The sequence below is a fragment of the Neospora caninum genome, chromosome V (assembly GCF_000208865.1).
Source record: "Neospora caninum Liverpool complete genome, chromosome V".
Lineage (NCBI taxonomy): Eukaryota > Apicomplexa > Conoidasida > Eucoccidiorida > Sarcocystidae > Neospora > Neospora caninum.
Genome location: NC_018391.1, coordinates 2,402,021 through 2,419,092, shown reverse-complemented (window position 1 = coordinate 2,419,092; position 17,072 = coordinate 2,402,021). Strand labels below are relative to the sequence as shown.

Genomic DNA, 17,072 nt, shown 5'->3' with positions numbered 1-17,072 from the left:
CGAAAGGTCAATCAGTCGCTGTTTATCAGATTCTCTTAATGCGGACAATAGACAGATCAAAACGGAAACAACGTTGTTAATTAAAGCCATCAACTGAGCATCCACCTGGAAGGAGGAGAAATCCGAACTGGAGTTGAACCCAGCATTGAAACGCCCCTCTCACCGTGCTCTACTCATTCGTGCTTTCATCTCCTTGCAATGCCGTCGCAATTGCTCGATTTCACCCTTCATCTGCTCGTTCCGTGACTCGCATTCCTGAGGTGACGGACGACGACAGCTCGAAAAGCCCTAGTGTTTCATGTTATCAAGAACATGGGTATAAAGTCCGGTAGTGTGGCTGAGCCGACGATATGTAGTAGAGAATTTATCTGGCATCTTGTGCTGCATTTTGCCTATATTTTCTTAGCAACCCACGAAACTTGTGCTTGCGGCACGGAAAACCTTCGTGCGCCACTATGGGAGAGAGAAATCAATACATACACAGTTGCTTCGAGAGGCGACTCTACAGAACAAGAATATTAGCTATAAAAAGGTAGGCAAATAGACAGAGACAACGAGATACATTCACATCTGTTACAAGCATTTTCAATAGACAGAGAGGAAAACTGTGGCACCGACAAACCTGCCCGGTAAACGCCAAGACAGAAACCAGAGTGCTGGATGTTTCGAAGAAGAGACATCTGACCAGGAGACTGCTTTCGGAAACGTGGGGAGTAGACGGAAATCCAGTGACGCCGCCTCCCCCCCACCGATGGTATAGCGTCGAGTGGCCTATTCGCAGAAGCACCTATAACGAAAAACTATCGCCAGCGGCTCGAAATTCTTTGCTCAGTCCACAACTCGTTTCAGTGGTCCCATCTGGATGATGCCCGACCCCAAGTCATTTGCGTGGTTTTTCACCTGTCTATTCTGGGCAAGTTTCGCCTTCCAATGTGCGATAGCCGCTTGCAACTTCTCGACCTGCTTCAGTTTGATGTCCACTTGTTTTGAAAGAGTTACATCCTGCTGCAGGAGTTTTCTGTACTCGTGGGCATTTGCGTCAGTGCTGGATCGGTAGTTCTGGAGAGCTGTATCGCAGCGTTCCTTGAGACTGTCGATCTGTTCATCTAACGCCGATTTCACCTGATGGTCTGCCTCGATGTTTCTGTTGCGAATCAACTCATACTGCGTGTTGTGTTCTGTCGTTTCCTCGTTAGCCCGCAGTGTCTCTTCCTTCTCGACCTGCACCAGAAAGGAAGGCCGTGAAAGCGAGCTCTACCGAAGCGTTGTCACAAGAAAATGCCCGTTCCCTACACATTAACAGCACAATCAATGACGACTGCTGCTCTCTGGGGCAGGGGTACTGTTCTGCTGTAACGAAGAGAAGTTGCAAGGTGCCCAAAGGAAATCATCCTTCTTGCGGGCGACTCCAACAGGACGTCTGTGCAGCGTGTCCAACATGGGGGTCACCAAGGTGTGGTGACTCCACCGGGAATATGACTGCAACGCTGGGGGTCAGCCATGTGGCGTGCGGCAAAGACGGGATACATCGTTTTTCACTGTAAGCGAAGAGTAATGATGTTGGCATTGCCTCCTATGGCATAGAAACACCTCAGTACATGTCAGGCAGCCTTCCAGGCCAGGACAGTTTAGCTAGTGATCTTAAAGCAGCGTGAGTCTGTTTTCTTAGCCAGCATGTTAGGTCTACCATCGGGGCTCCGCAGATTTGCTTTGTCCTTCACGAACCCTGATTTTGGTCTTCAGTTATGGGCTGCCACATCCATCCACCGATCAGGCGTACCCGCCGTTCACTGTATTTTTTGTAAATTTCTTGAAGTAGCTCACCCCATTTACTGTTCTCTTCCGTATTCAATGAGTGTGCAAGACGCATGAACGACGATTTTCCTCTACTAGTGGAAATGCGGGGGACAGTAGAGCGGCTACCACCATTTTGTGTGGTGAATTTGTGGCGAACATGTGAAATTGTATCCGTGACTGGCTAAGTCGTACCTGCTGCACAATCAATTCCAGTTCTTGCTTGAACGAGTTGTGGACTTGAGTGATGTTTCCGATGTCTTCCTGAAATTGCTGCTGAAGGAAAGAGAGATGCTCCCTGAATTTCTGTTCCAAATTTTCCATTCGTGCCGACTGCAACTCGATCAGTTTCTTAATATTAACGTTGTGAGAAGAAACAATCATATTCTGGTGTTCTTCCGCATCGTCCAAATCGAGGTCTTTCATTTCCAGCCGGGCATCTGTGCGTTCTGCGTGGACCTCGCGGTTCGCGATGTAGTCGTCGACGTCTTTCCGTATTTCTTGAAGCTGTTCAACGGAGAATGGATACGAACTAGGTCGCTGTCCCGTAAAGGAACGTTTTTTCGGTCGCACTCTGCGGCATTTTAACGATTGCGCGTCTGCGCTGTTTACGTACCTTCATTCCTCTCATTACAGGGAGCCACTTTACAACAATCTTGCTTTTGTTGTGTGTCGCAACTTTCAGCGTGCTCTGGGCACGGCCCTGGATGATACACACTCCCAAGAAGGCAGCAGGGCCTTAGTAAGAGACGTCTCCCAGCCGCGGCCGACTTGCGTTAGAAGAGCTATCTCAACAATCGTGCGTTCCCGTGAAGGATGCGTGACCGGCTACGACGGGTTTCAAGTAACATGTAGCCTCCCGCGAAGGGACAAGTACATACATCTATCGACGGAGGTGTGGTCTCGTTATCAAACCGTTCGCGAATACACACATTTTCGTGGCGTTTCGGTGTTGGCCACCGCCGCAAACAGGAGCATTCTGTTTCCTCACTGGAACCGTATATACCTTTAAGTATGTCTCCTTGGCAGCAATCTGCAGCTGCTGTTTCTCATCCGGTGCAAGCGCTGTTGCCCTTGCAGGACTTTCGGCCTCCGGCATTTTCTTGCCTCCATTTTTCTTTGCCTTCGTCGGCATTTGTCTTGTGAAAGAAGGACAAATTACGTCGCGTGTAGACGTGTCTAGCAGGCTGACGCGAAACTGCGCAAAGTGAGGGGAAGGTGGTGTGCAGAGCTGTTGCCAAGCGTTTCACGACACAGTACGAAAGACGGGTAACCCAACTCCAGCCGTTGAGAGATCTGCATGCAGAAGCAATTACCCCACCCTCGCCCCCCGTTTTCGTGGCAGCGGACCAAGCTGCCAGCTGCTGCTCCAACGAATCCACCAGCCTCTACAACTTTTCGGCATGTGGTTCCAGTGTTCCAAAAGCTGGCTCTTGGCTGCACGCCGTTTCAACACGGTGGAATTGTCTGCAAAACACGTGAGTATTGCCACTGACAACTACGCAGATCTATTCAGGAGAGCGCTTTTCCCTGGCGGACCAAAATCGGGGATATCGGGTAGACGGGGACGCGTTCAAGCGATCGGGGTTGAGAACAGTCACGCAGGACACGCTAAAAAGCTAACGGCGGACACGATATTTATATATATATATATGTATGGGACGCCGAACAGCGCATCGCCATAAAATAAAAGAAGAAAAAGGCAAGTGGCGAATTCGGCTGGGAAGGCAACGAAAACGTGGGAAAAAAGGTGTATCCAGTGACAGGGTTTCCTATTCTGGTCAGTCCATCTAATTCAAAGGGGCGTTCTCCGGCCCATGTGTGACACTCATCCTTCTGTAACGCGTTGCTTTTATAACTGGATGCACTGCGAGGCCTGCGGCTCCAGGGGAAATTTAATTATTTGCGTTTAGAACTGTATGGTGCAGTCAAATTTGAGGTCGCTTGGGAACGTAAGATATATTCTGCGGTTCAGCCCCGGTACTGATCGCTCGATGGGTGTGCATGCCAAACAGCCCCGTGGCTGCGGCCCCACGCTGACAAATAATCGCCACTGAAACGTTGAATGCATGTGCGTCTTGGTGCACTGAAAGCATGTCCAAGCTGAAGATATAATACGTTCGTCGGTGTGCAGTCAGGAGTTCCGTAGGATGTGACACTCGGCCCGGCGACGCCACCCTCCGGCGATTCTGCAAGAGAGTGCCTGCCATCCTTCTGTTTGTGGCGACGCGTAGAGCAAGGACGAGAGATGCCACGCAGGGCGAGCTCGCCGAAGTTCCCTCGAAACCTGGTCCTGATCCAAGCTCCGCAGGTGCCAAGAGAAAGCAGAACGAACATCTATCCTGGAACGCGCCAATATCACCCGGTTTTCACTCCAGCCCGACAGGTTAAAGCCCGTTCCCCTTATTGCATGCCGTTTTCCCTGCAGGCGCATCTTCCGAAACCGGCGGGATAGGCAGGATACGGTGGACGACTGCCCTGGGGTGGTCGGCCAAAATGAATGCCCCGCTTCAGTTGCCCGTTCAGACTGCTCTCCTCCTTGCGTTAGCATGTTCTCTGGCGGTAAGCAGCTGATGACTCACGTCTAGCACATCTTTTTGTGTATGGGTGAGAAACGCACCTCCTAGGGGGACTCGAGGGAGAGTCTGACGCTCTTGTTTTTTCACTGGGGTAGCCAGGGTGACGATCATTTTCCCATCTGGTGACATGCCCTTTCCCCGGAGGGAGATAGCCCTCTTTAGCTTGATGTGACTACGGGAGCACAAGACACAACAGCGAGAAAGCCATAGGTCACACTGAGCCTTCAACTGTCCTGGCAAATGTAGCACGTCCCCACGCTGGATCGTGGCTACGGTAGGAGAGGGCCCGCCGTCCGGGCCATCACGCGCCCATCGGATTCTACTGTAGCAGGCACTAGACCCGAAAGTTTATGAGGGTATATGTGTTTGTGCCTTATCGCAGATCTGTTTGCTGATCGCGTACGTCACGTTCGTATTTCTACCCTGTGGAAGGCGAGTGCAGAAGAGACGGAGAGAGACTGCACCAGATTTTGCGGGCCAGCTTGATGGCATGGGTAACCTCCGCAGAAGAGGAAGCATAGAATGCATGCAGTATGATGGATACTGAAAGTCCCCCAGTAACGTACTCATGCTTGAGCGAAGGCGCTTCAGGCCTTTTTTCGTATACATTTTTTGGTTCCATCCCTTCTCTGTTCACTTTTTGGAAGTGCGCGCGACGCTGCACCGGCAGCCAACTTTATCCACAGACCCATCAGCGTTTATTTCAAGGGGCATTTAAAACATCCGTGTGTCTGCAGCTGTAGAACAGACAGAGGGGTTTTGTTAGATTCTTGACCTGGCGCCTGTTGAGTAACCGGATGAACGCCTTTTTCGTTATCAAAAATTCATCGAGTATTGAAGGTCCCGGAAGGCAGCTGCGGGAACGCGATTCGCGGAGCTGGCCCCTTTCCGGGGATTGAATTTACCGGGCCCACGACAATGTGAAGATGAAACGAACGTAAAATCCATTCTCGCTTGTAGGATTCTCTTCTGGATAAAGTCAGAATGGAGGAGTTTCGCGCTTGGCTATCCCCAGGCTCTTCATAGGTCTTGCTCCCGGAGACACATGGTGCAGCAGTCTCCTCACTCACAAGCACGGGGCTATCCCCATCTGCATGCGTCTTGAAATTTGCCATCGCGCACGTGTACCTCGCGTCATTGCAGACCGACATCCATCGCCAGAGTAGCTACTGCCGTGTGAAGTACTCTATAGAGAGCCAGCGTAGCCTGTCGTCTAGGAAACGACTCTCAGCACGCACACTACCGCCCGCTGGAGGCGTCACAACCGCCCCAAACAGAACTGCGTTTCGGCACCGCTTGGAAAGCCACAGCATGGGCGTCAGCGTGATGGCCAACAGCGCTACGCTGTGCCCCTGACCAGATCAAATGGACTACGCTCCCAGCGTTGCTGAACGCCATTTGTGTTATCACGTGATGTGTTGGGAAATGTCGAGCATCATATGCGGGTGAATCAGGAGTGTATCTTTGGGCCACAAATGCTGGATGTCTTGGGGCGAGCCGGGACACAGCTGCCAGTCGCCACGTCGAGGCTGACAAGCATGACACACAACTGACATATATGCCGTTCTTCTCAAAGGAAGTTTTCGTAGATACAAACCAATCGCGCAATGATGCGTCTTCCAGAATGGACAAATTCACTTGAGAACAGCACCGCCTCCTGTTCTGCCTCATCGCAGCTCGGCCCCCGTAGCGTGTCGGATTCGCGGAGGTTACTGTGAAGCTCAACACGGACGCAAGAACCACGAATTTGCTTCGCAAAAAATTCTGTTGAACGGAAGAAAACTGCCAGGACAGAATTGCGAACGACTGATGATGCCTCGCTGTCTCTACGACAGAAGACCAACCCAGCTCATGCCACTGCTGCGGACTCGAAAGTTCATCACGGAGACGGGTAAAAAACTGTAGGACGCATCGACACGTGGGACCTGCACTTTCCTCGGACAACAGCGACGCGAGTGCCAATGAGCAGCGAGCTGTCAGGACCTCATTAAATGTGGAGGATTCTCTCCTCCCACTCCCTTCCAAAAAAACACCTGCTTCACGCGCACATCATCGCGTCGCAATGAGGCGGCGGTGCTTGTGTTGACAGCAGAAATGGGACTAAGTGCAGAAACCGCAAGCAGGTGAGCAGCTTCTACGCCGGTTAAAGCACACTCCCCTGAAAATGTCACACGACATGCGGCCGGAGGCGCGTGGCGAGGAAGTCCCGACCCAAAACTATGACTTTCGCTTTTCAAGATGACACCCCAGAGGCCGCGATTCAGGGCTCAAAAAAGTGATGTACAGATGTAATTGCTCTTTAAAATCCACGCGAATTTCCGGGAACATACCCCGACTGACGAAGTACAACTCCCGTCTTGAGGTTCCGCTGTCACCGAGCGTCCCAGGCACGACAGAAGACCCCGCGGCGAAGTGACACGGTTGCGGAGAGGCGAACGTGAGCGACCGCATTCGTGACTTTCTACACGATAATTCTCAGAGGACTGTGACATTTCTCAAAGGTGTCTTGTACACAAAATACCGGAGTGACGAGTGGCTCTTTTGGCATAGGCAAAACAGGCTCTCTCCCCAGCTGGCCTGCACCAAGCAGAGATGCTCTTTAGTCAATACCAAGCGTCTCCACGCCTGGTCGGCAACACCAAGGACACCAGCCATCCTGTGGAGTGTTTTCCCGGCGCGCAACCAGAGACTCGCGAATAATATCAAGGGAACGCTTCTGCATGTCCAGGTAATATATGACCGCCATCACCGTGAAAGCCGCCGCGCGCCTTCGAGCAATACTTTCCTCGAAGAGTAGGCGGTGTTCTACAAGACAGCTGGACAGCGTCAGCAACAAGTGACTGAAGGCAGTTTCTGCGTGGTCGCGGCATCTTTCATGAACCTGTGAACATGCACGCCGAGAACAGAAAAGGCACTTCTTCGCGTGTCCCCTAGACCCCACAGAGACCAAGGGCTTTTGACTGCTGAGTTCTACCGGGCATGAAACATTTCTTCTGCTCACATCGCCGGGCCGCTAGATGCACCGACGCTTTCCTGTCCCAACATAGGTTGCACGGATGTCTGTTTGCATGCACTGCAGTAGAAAAGGGAAAATTGATCATTCCCGGTTGTTCACCTGCTTGCCCTGTCGACTTCTGGCTTGAACCATCCCTCTCATACTCAGAGCACTAACGTGCCCCGTCTGCCGCTCTCCTCGGCCGCAGCACTGGGATGAAAAAGTTTAGACTGGAACAAGGAACAGCAACGTGACGCCCACACGCGTCCTGAAACACAGCCCTCGACGCCTTCGCAACCCCAGATCTCTGCGCTGCAGAAGAAACTTACCGCATCTGGAAGTTCTGGCTCCACCTGGGTGTTCTTTTTCGACCCAGTAAGACGCTCCATGAACCTATCGACTGTGGTTGGGACGAGAATCCTCAATTCCATCGTCACTGCGTCTGACAACTCTGTCAACGCCCGAACAGCGGCTGCCATTTCGCGTCGAAGCTGGGCACCTAAAGACCCACGATGCGCACCCACACAAAGCTCGGATGAGCGCGGGTTACAGAGGCAACAAGCCCACGCGCGTTCTGGAACTGACTGTCGATTCACGACGTTTACCACGACCTAAGATGGCAGACAGTCAAAAACCCCGGGGTGTGGAATCAGGACCACGCGCACCTCATCCGTAGTCCACGGAATGGAGCGATCACCTCCGTTGCTTACCGGAGTTGGTTTTAAAGAGTTCGGTGATCGCCGTTGCATTGCCTTCTTTGAGCACATAGAGACTGCCTTTTCGCTTGTCTCCGTAGCCTCGCTGCTTGTTCGCAGCGGCAACGGCGTGAACGACAATCTCCGGCGTCGACGATGCACCATCTGCAGCTTTGTCCCCGGCTTCCGTTCCGGTGGCATTTTCGCCGCCCGCCTGTGGGCCATCATTGCCTGCAGAAGGAGCGTCTCCGGCATTCCCGAGAGAAGGACGAGAACGTGGCTTTTCAGGTGCGTTCTCTCCTTCCTTGTCAGTGGGCGGTTCAGAGAACGCAAACATTCGATCGTCGAGGCCATAGCCCTCAGTCATAAAATCTTTGAGCAACTCACACATGTTTTCCACGCGTTTCCTCATGCTTCCCACAGCCAGGTAAACTTCTTCGAGCACAGGATTGGTTCGCCACGGGAAGTACAAAAGTTTACTGCAACCCTCCTTGTAAAAGCGCTGTCCTGCTTCCAGATAGTCTGCTGCAGGCCCTCGAACAAGTCTCAGAGCCTCCTGCAGAGAGTCATCCGGCACGCTGCATCCATCACAGACAAAAAAAAAACAAACGCTGGAACAGTTCGACCTCGTTTTTTCCCTAAAGGCTGCGCGCGCACCCGGACGACATCGGTGTCCTGAGTGATACCCGCGATATCGCTTGCGGTGGATCTCCGTACGGAGAAAAGATCTGTATTAATCTGTGAGGACACGTGATGAAACGCACCCGAGTTCTAGGAGCGCAAAGTTCAGTTCGCTGTCCTCGACTCCCGCCTAGACACGTTAGGCGTTTTTCAATTTATATGTGACGGAGATATTTTCTGAAGCTGTGGAGCAGGTAAAATAAACAGGAGTCACGACCGCGAAAGAGATCTGCACTCCGCAGCCTCAGGCAACTCGGGCATCCAGAAAACGCCGGTGACGAGATTCCCCTGTCGTTACGGATGCCCCATATACCGATTTTTCTGCCCATCTGGTCAAAAATCAAGACGCGACAGGTATAGATACTCACTCTTTGACATTCGGCAGAGATACACCGTTTGCGTCTCCAGAGTTCCCGGACATTCGAGCGTCTGGGCCCGTAAGTGTGTTGGTCAGGCTCGCCCCCTTCGACCGGATTCCCGGCCTTTCCGCGCCAGGGGACGACTTGGGTCCAGAATGCTCATTCACCTCCACCGGGCTAATCAATGGCATCGCGTTCTGCGCAGCAGCGGCTACGGTCACCGCGCCTGCAGCGTCTGCGTGGGCGAGTGTCGGGAAATACGCATCAATGTGTGAGGCTTGTTGCGAATTGCCTGCTGTGGTCAAGGACTCCGGCGAGTTGTTCGCGGTGCGAGGCACTTGTGCATTGAACCGGAAATTTGACATTTTTTCCAGCACCGGGTCGGCTGCGGTTTCGGAAGCCTCCAGCAAATACTGGACTGCCTTCTCGATGGCCTGCGCGCAGCACTTGAGCGAATCTCCGTACCGCTCTGACGCGGAATTGTTGCCGCTGCAAACCGGGGGCACGTGGGCGACGACGAGTGCCAGCAATATGCCAAGGAGGTTGGAGACGATTCTGGTCACCACGAGGTAATCTCGCGATCCTGAACGCATCCACAGGCACGCCAGTTTCCAAACAAGGGATGACACAGGAAGTCACCGGTGAGCACGGGCCGCGCGGGGGGTGGCTACTCCGTCTCGCCCTCCGAGGAATGATCAGAGTTGTCCACCGCCCACATGTGTGTCAAATGCTGCTCGGAAAAGGTGTCCTGTTCTGCTCCTGACTGTCCAAGCTGGTTTGCCACATCATCTTCGAAATCACGCTTGGCTTGTACTGCAACCTCACACAGTGACTTCCCCGTGATAAACGCTGTAGGACCAGGTACATGACCGACAGACGCTGCATTCACACGACTGATGGGCGATCTCAAGAGTTCGAATAAAGGCGCGTCCACGGCGCCGCACCCGACCCATCAGAACTCACCTGTGAGGCCTCCTAGGGATTCGAAGGCAAGACCAACGATGAGAGTGTGGGTGTATGTGGAGACCATGCCAGCGTAGCCCCAGACTGCGTGGAAGCCGTAGTTCGGGTTTTCCATGTCAGTGGTGCAGAAGACGACGACAAAGAGGATAGCCACACTGAAGCAAACAATCTTCGCCACGCTGTGACCGCAGACGTACATGACAATCCACGCTGTGCCCGATCCAGCAACAATACCGATAATACGGTTCATGCCGCGGAAAACCGTCCCGTTGTACGTAGTTTGAAGGCAGGTGAGGAAACCGAGCATGATCCACGGCACTGTTCGCGTCGTGACGCCTTGAAGGCAGTAGTCGAGAATCACTGGCTCATCTGTGAGTTCTTGGCCTGCACAAGTGTCATACCACCAGAACAAACAGAAGGTTGCGATGGCGGTTTCGAGTTATAATACGGTGAGAATCTCCCAGCAGCAAACACGTCCCTCCAAATCGAAACGCGATTGCGGCGTGCGAAGGGCGCAGTGTCGCTGCGTTTCTGCTCCGAAATCCTGAGCACGATGGAGCAGCCTTCAGTGTTGTACCACGCTCCCGAGATCAACCGTCTGCTGCCGGTTGGCGACTCTAACTCTCCAACGAAAAAGCCACCTGATTCAACTCACCCCAAGTGTATTGCAGCACGTCCTTTTCGAACACGGCGACTGAAAAAAGGGTGATCATGGGAATGAAAAACTTGACGAGATGCCAGAATTCCGGATGTCGCCACCACGCATCCCGACCACGCCACGTCTTGCGCCAAAACAAGAATTGCGTAAGGGGTGTAATGGTAAGCCTTGCAGCGTGGACCATCATGGGGAGGAAGGGGAACGCGATGTTTACGAGAAGATTCTTCCACGTCTTGCGACGTTGAGCCTCGTGCAACGCTTGGACTGCCTTCGCCAGAGCGACAGGCTCCTTGTAGGCCGCATGGTACTTGGCCACAAGCGCCATCGACAAGGGCATGTGATCCATCGTCCTGCTGACGTTTCTCGCTTCCTTCTGGTCCAAGGAAGCGAAAGAATTCGGTACCTTTGACTCGTATCTGTGGCCCGCGTGGGTATGGTGTCGCCGAGTCCTCGCGTCCCCGACTGCATCGGCCCCGTGTCGCGCCTCTCCCCTTTCCGAAAGTCCACGCTTGAGTGCAACTGCGTCTACCGGACCTCCCACACCCACTCCCCCACTTGGATCCTCTTGCTTTGACGTTCCAAGTGCCTGCGAACGAGGCGGGGGTTGCGACTGCTGGCCAGAAGCCTGTGAGTTTTCTTCAGGGGCTGGAGCATCCGCCTCGGAACCTGCCGGCGGCGGCGCGCCAAACTCGCCTTGCGACTGGGTAGCCTTCTGAGCTGGGCGGACGGCTTCAGTGTCTTCGACCTTCGGCGCGGCCACGGGGCTACCCGGCGATGGCATTTCAGCCTTGGAGGCCGGAGAAGCTGCGGGAGAGCGACCTCGACTGGACGACACGTCAGTAGCTGGGGGAGGACCACCGAACTCGTAGAACACTTTGTCTGTGGCTTCGTTCGCCAGTGCGCTAATATCCTGATGCAGACTGGCGAGCTCCACCTCGAGCTCTTTCAGGTGCGCCAGCTTCTCGTCCACAATCTCCCGGTGTTTTTCGCGGTTGATTCTTGCAGGCTGCATCATAATGAGCTCCCCGCAAGTCTGGTAAAGCTCCTCGGCTTTAGCGATGATCGCTTCAATTTTGTACACTGTCGGTGTCCATATGGAGAACTCACTGTTCACTACGCTGGTTCGTACGACGTCAAAGAGTACTTTGCAAAGCTGTTGCACATACGAGGCGCATTGAAGCAGCCGTTCTCGGACCTCGTTCACCTCCTTCATCACGAAAACCCTGGGCCCTACACTCAGCATGTATGGCTCCATTCCTGACATAAACACGCGCTTCTGATCTTCAGTCAATTTCACAATGGACTGCTTCAACGGCACAACCGCCTCGACGAATTTTGCGGAGGAGAAGGAGATTGCCTTTATGTACGACGGACTTGGCGGCACCCCTGGTCCAGGCGAGACTGCCAGCTTCGTATGTCCCCCCCTCGAGTCTCCCTCTCGATAGGCGGCACCCTGATGGGGCTTCGTGGCTGTATGGGCTTGGTTGCTGGCGTCGCCCGTGTCCCTCAGTGCTTCCGCGATGGGGCAAGCAGGTCGATGCCCTGCACGATCGCTGGCCCGTCCAGAGGAGCCCAAGATGGGAGAATGTGAGCCGTGTCGCCCTCCGTTCGGCGCCACTGACTCTGGAGAAGCCTCCAGACAGTGAAGTACTTCCCGCGTCGCTCGAAGGCATCTGTACGGAGCGACACGCAAGAGAGATCGCACAAAACACGTGAGACAAAAACCCCGTCAAGGCCTCTCCGCCGCGTGGTCAAAGGCGATTTGACCCCGGTCAGCCCACCTGAAAAACGGCGATAGAAACGGGCATGTATTGAGCCTCGCACCTGTCGTGGAAGCTACATCGATACCTTCACCCCGTGGGCAAGCAGGCACGTTCTCTCCCCGTCCTTTGGCCCATAAATAGCCGACGCGCACGCGTGAATGCGCCAATATTTTCACTGAGGCACCGCATCAAGCCCCGATTCGCTCAGCCGGATCTGCTTCTAGCGCCCTAGTCCTCAAAGACGCGGCTTCATTGGTTCCTCACCGGTTGATGTTGATCGTGCAGTTTGCCATATCTCTCCGAACGACGTCGCGTTGCCGATGAATAGGAGGGATGAGCATGACAAGGACCCAAATAGCGTAGCCAAGGGCAGCAAATGCAATGAGATTACGGAGGAAGCCTACTCGGCCATCAGCTGTCCACAGCACTCGGATTAGCCAAAGGCCCGTCTCCACGGTGATGTAAATGCCGGAGTTGAGTGTCCCGTACACGCTGCACGGGGCACCATTGAGCCAGTCATATGCTGCATCCAGTTCATCCACTTTTGATAGTGAGAAGTGAAGATCGATAACATTGTCCCCCGGAAACAGGGAGAAAATGACTGTCATGAACTTCTGCAGGACGACTGCGGGGTCGAGCTTCCCGATGAATGGAAACAGCGGCACTTGTGCGTGCGTCTGGGCGTTGATTTTCAAGATAATCAGGTTAACCAGCCGCGGATCGGAAAAAAACTTGTTTATGAAGGCCCTAACGTTTTCAGGGTTTTCTCCCACGTACCCGGCCAAGACCTGAATTACCAGCTCTAGCGCCGTCGGAGACCCGCTTTCTAGAAACGTTTTCAGTTTCAGGATGATCTCCGGGGAAATGGGAATCGTAACTCCTCCGACAGCATAGGGTAACGCAATGAGCGTTGCTAGCGGCATGACATACATGAAAATATAGGAGCCGATGATGGTCATCTCCTTGTGTTTTCCCACGTTTAGACCAAGGGCCCACAGCACAAACAGGCTAAATACGATAACGGCTGCAATCTTTCCATGCGGGTCACCCAGGGACATCAGCGCCACTAGTGCGCTGACACATCCGCACACGCAGACGATGCAAAATAAGCCAGCGAAAAGGAGGAGCGGGACGGTACTCCAGAATGGTGGCGTGAGGGAGGCCACGACCCAATAGACGAACGGCGCGACATACCGAAACGAGTAGTCGAGCGAGGGAATATCGATCATGGAGAGTACGTACACCAGCGCGCCTCCCAACGCCAGGCGAATGCCTCTCTCAAACCTGCGCACGACATTGGCACCGACGGAAGACTGTGCCGGAAAAATCGTCGCTGTGGTCCACTCCACCTCCTGCCCCTCCGGCCGACTGTACGATCCTCCGTGCGGCCACAGGAACCTTGGAAGCTGCATGATGGCGACTTTGTGTGCTTTCCCCTGCGAGGTCAGTTGAGCAGAACCGGCGACTGCGGTCCGTCACCAGATAAAACCCCGGCTCGAGGACAGACACGGCCCACAGGGAAGAAGCAAACAAGCCCGCGCGTCGAAGCCGCCCCTGCGGATACACAGCTGGCCTGGGCAACTATCTTTAAACCTTGGAGGAGGAACGCCTCCTATATTGTGGATCGGAAGGTTACCGAGCGCAGACCATAAAGGACTTGGCTAGGCCCTTCATACAAAAAAACCTCGCCACTGAGGCACAACAATGTTCTTGCTCTCGCAGTTGAAACGGCACACGGGCCGTTACGCACGGACTGAAGACGAGAGACGCCAGGTCGGGTCCCCTGCCGCTCTGGATTCGCCAAAAGCGCGATGAAGAGCTTGAAATGCCCAGCAAGTATACACTCAAGATACACACATACGAAATCTCGAGTGGCGGATATCCACACTGGCAGTACCCCGCAGAATGACTGGCCTTGTTAGGAAAAGCATCGTTGAGCAACAACGGCGATGAGCGAAGCGATGCCAAGGGACCACTCGTCGCCCTAGCTCTTGCCTGGGGAGAAACGTCACGCCGAGTAGTCGAAGCAGCCGGACAACTCGTCCCGAGCGACGTCAACGATGTTTGTTAAAAAGCCGTGCGACGTGCAGAAACACGCATGATGATGCATTTTGGAGAATGGACGCTGACCGGGACACAAGGCGTTAGGTGCACGGCAGCCTGGTTGCAGTGCGGCCAGCAGCGTCCGCTGAACAACGGCAGAAGATGTGTCTGATGGCCTTTTGAAACAAGCCCGGACAGCACAGTTCTTACAAGACGAAAGGGAAAAAGGCAATCGCCCCACTATGAACGATACAGTGTCCTCCGCAGGAAAAATATGACCATGCAGTACGAGTGACACGACGCCTGGACGCAGCGCTACACACCGTGGACAGTGCTGACGGATGCAGTCGAGCTTAGAACGGACACAGGGGGCGCTCTACGTTCTCGCTGAAGAGTGGTTTACCAAAAAGCGTAAGTCATGCAACACACGGAAATGGAAGAGAGTACACTGCGGGAGCCTGGACGCTTAGCAAGCTGCCGGCAATTAGCTCAGCACTTTCTTCCCAGTCCCAAGTGCGACGGCGCGTAGTAGAAAGGCATCGCAAGAAGTTCCAACCGGCTGCCCTTTTTCTGAGGTCGCACAAACATTTTGTGACTTCCACAAAGTGCAAAGATTAAGGCACAGTTACAGCGTTTTGCGGCGAAATGCAATTCTCCCATGCACACTGCAGCCGGCCAAGGTGGACATGTTTCAGAGTCCCACCCACCTTGGATGCCGTCATGTCAACTCGCCGGATATATTCCTTCTCGTACCAAACGCCGCACGCAGCCCTATTTTTGCGACAAGCCTTTTTAGCATGTCCTTCTTTGCAAAGGCTTGGTACGTTTCGGGAATGGCATCCGCCGACACAGCAAGCTTGTTCAAGAAAGAAAGAGAAACTTGCTCGCATTTGACGTACTCAAAAGAGTTCCCCTCTCCAGTCGTTCCGGCATCGAAGCCCCCGACGAAAACACTCGCGAAGCTCGCGGATACGTCGATCCCATCTCGCGGCAAGCTGCTCGGTGAGGAGAGCCGGCGGGAGCTCGGAGAGGGCGAGGCTCAGGGGGCGCTAGTAAGACGCATAGCGTGGTGATGAAATGGAAAAAAATGGAAAAACCATGCAACGGCAGAAAGAGATTTCGACAAAAGAAGGGACCGGTTTTCATCTGAGTCCCCTTCTCCAGCTGATGGCGACATTCCGCAGCTTATCGCGGGGAGGAAGGGCTGTAAATCGCCCTGAAGGGTTATCCTTTTGGCCTTCGTCGTATCTCCTCTGGGGGAGTCTGAGGGGAGCCGCGGCACCGATGGCCCTGGTAACGAAAACTCTGAAAACTGCGTTCGATACCGCCCTCTCGTTTGCCGTGGGATGTTAGCATACGTTGGTTCTAGCGTGTGGATCTCACCAGGGAAGAGATTTCGCCACAACTGCAACATTTAGCAGCTGAAAGATAGAGGATGCATGTGACTCATACCCTGCAACCAGGGACGCGGCGGAAGTTCAAGTGCAAAATACCACCCCCGTTGAGAGTTTGTCGACCAGTCGTACACGGACCCTTATGGTTTGCGGGCGTTACCGGCGACAACAAGCGACCCCAAAAAAGATGCTATTACCCCAAGACACTGAACTGGGACTGTTCAACGGGGGGAGAAACTTGGACGCCGGCGTTTAGCGGCCACTCAGTTCCGGCTTGATGGCGTTACTGTGGATCCTCTGTGGAACCACACAGCAATTCGTTGGGTACGCTGTAGAATCCAGTTTGAGTCCTCGCCAATTTGAGTCCTGGCATGTGCACTCTGTTGTCTTTGGTAGCTTCAACATTTGTTCATACTCATGACGATGGACTGCCCCGCTGGCACCGCACTGCAGTGACAACGAAAAAGACCTGCATATCCACAGAGCACAAAAGTCGGGTGGAAATGTTACCAGCGTGTACGGCATAGATGTGTTCTTTCTGGCAGCTCAGATTTGCTATCATCCTCCCATGTAACGTCATCTATCGAATATTGACACCAAGGTTGTCCCCATCCCAGCGGAGGCTACGCCGTCTCACAGTAACGTCAAATCTTTCCTCTTCTTTTCGGCTAGTTCCTTAGGTTCATTTAGACGCATTGTGTGTCCGCGTTGTATTAGCTTGACGCGAACTCCAGTTTCCTCTCGAATCCGCGGGGAGCTGGCAAGAGGCACCGAATTTACATGATGTTAGTTGGTATGTGCGCACACTAGAGTACGGATATACAATGGACACAGCAGTGCGTCCCCACCCGGGAGGTGGAAGCGGGGAGGCAATGCAAACTCCACTACAAACATATTCTTTCCACTTGCAAGAGCGGCACAGGCGGTGGTCCGTTCCGGAAAATTCCTGGACCTGGTTCGGTTGCTTTATGCTGATTCCTGTCCGTCCACCGTTTCAATAGGAGTTGAGGTTGTGAGTACCGTTCAGCTCTTACGAGTAGTCCTAACAACCGTGTACCATGAAAGCTGCTCCAGTGAGTGGAGGCACACCATACCCTCGGAGGTCGGACCGCAGAGATATATACATCCTCGAGCATTCGGCAGGGACG

General features: G+C 53.6%; 2 protein-coding genes across 2 annotated transcripts; both read right to left on the bottom strand.

The window, feature by feature from the left end:
* Window positions 1–828: 828 nt before the first annotated feature.
* NCLIV_015070 (hypothetical protein) lies at window positions 829–2,929 on the bottom strand (the record flags this gene model as incomplete). The annotated part of the gene is made up of 4 exons (XM_003881696.1): window positions 829–1,221; window positions 1,990–2,301; window positions 2,411–2,497; window positions 2,801–2,929. 4 exons carry the CDS (start codon window positions 2,927–2,929, stop codon window positions 829–831), a joined length of 921 nt encoding a protein of 306 aa, XP_003881745.1.
* Window positions 2,930–6,972: 4,043 nt separating this feature from the next.
* On the bottom strand, window positions 6,973–13,899 carry NCLIV_015060 (hypothetical protein; the record flags this gene model as incomplete). The annotated part of the gene is made up of 8 exons (XM_003881695.1): window positions 6,973–7,254; window positions 7,698–7,867; window positions 8,079–8,641; window positions 9,113–9,686; window positions 10,067–10,450; window positions 10,722–12,397; window positions 12,752–13,561; window positions 13,682–13,899. The coding sequence occupies 8 exons, from the start codon at window positions 13,897–13,899 to the stop codon at window positions 6,973–6,975; spliced, it is 4,677 nt and encodes a 1,558-aa protein (XP_003881744.1).
* Between the last annotated feature and the right edge of the window lie 3,173 nt (window positions 13,900–17,072).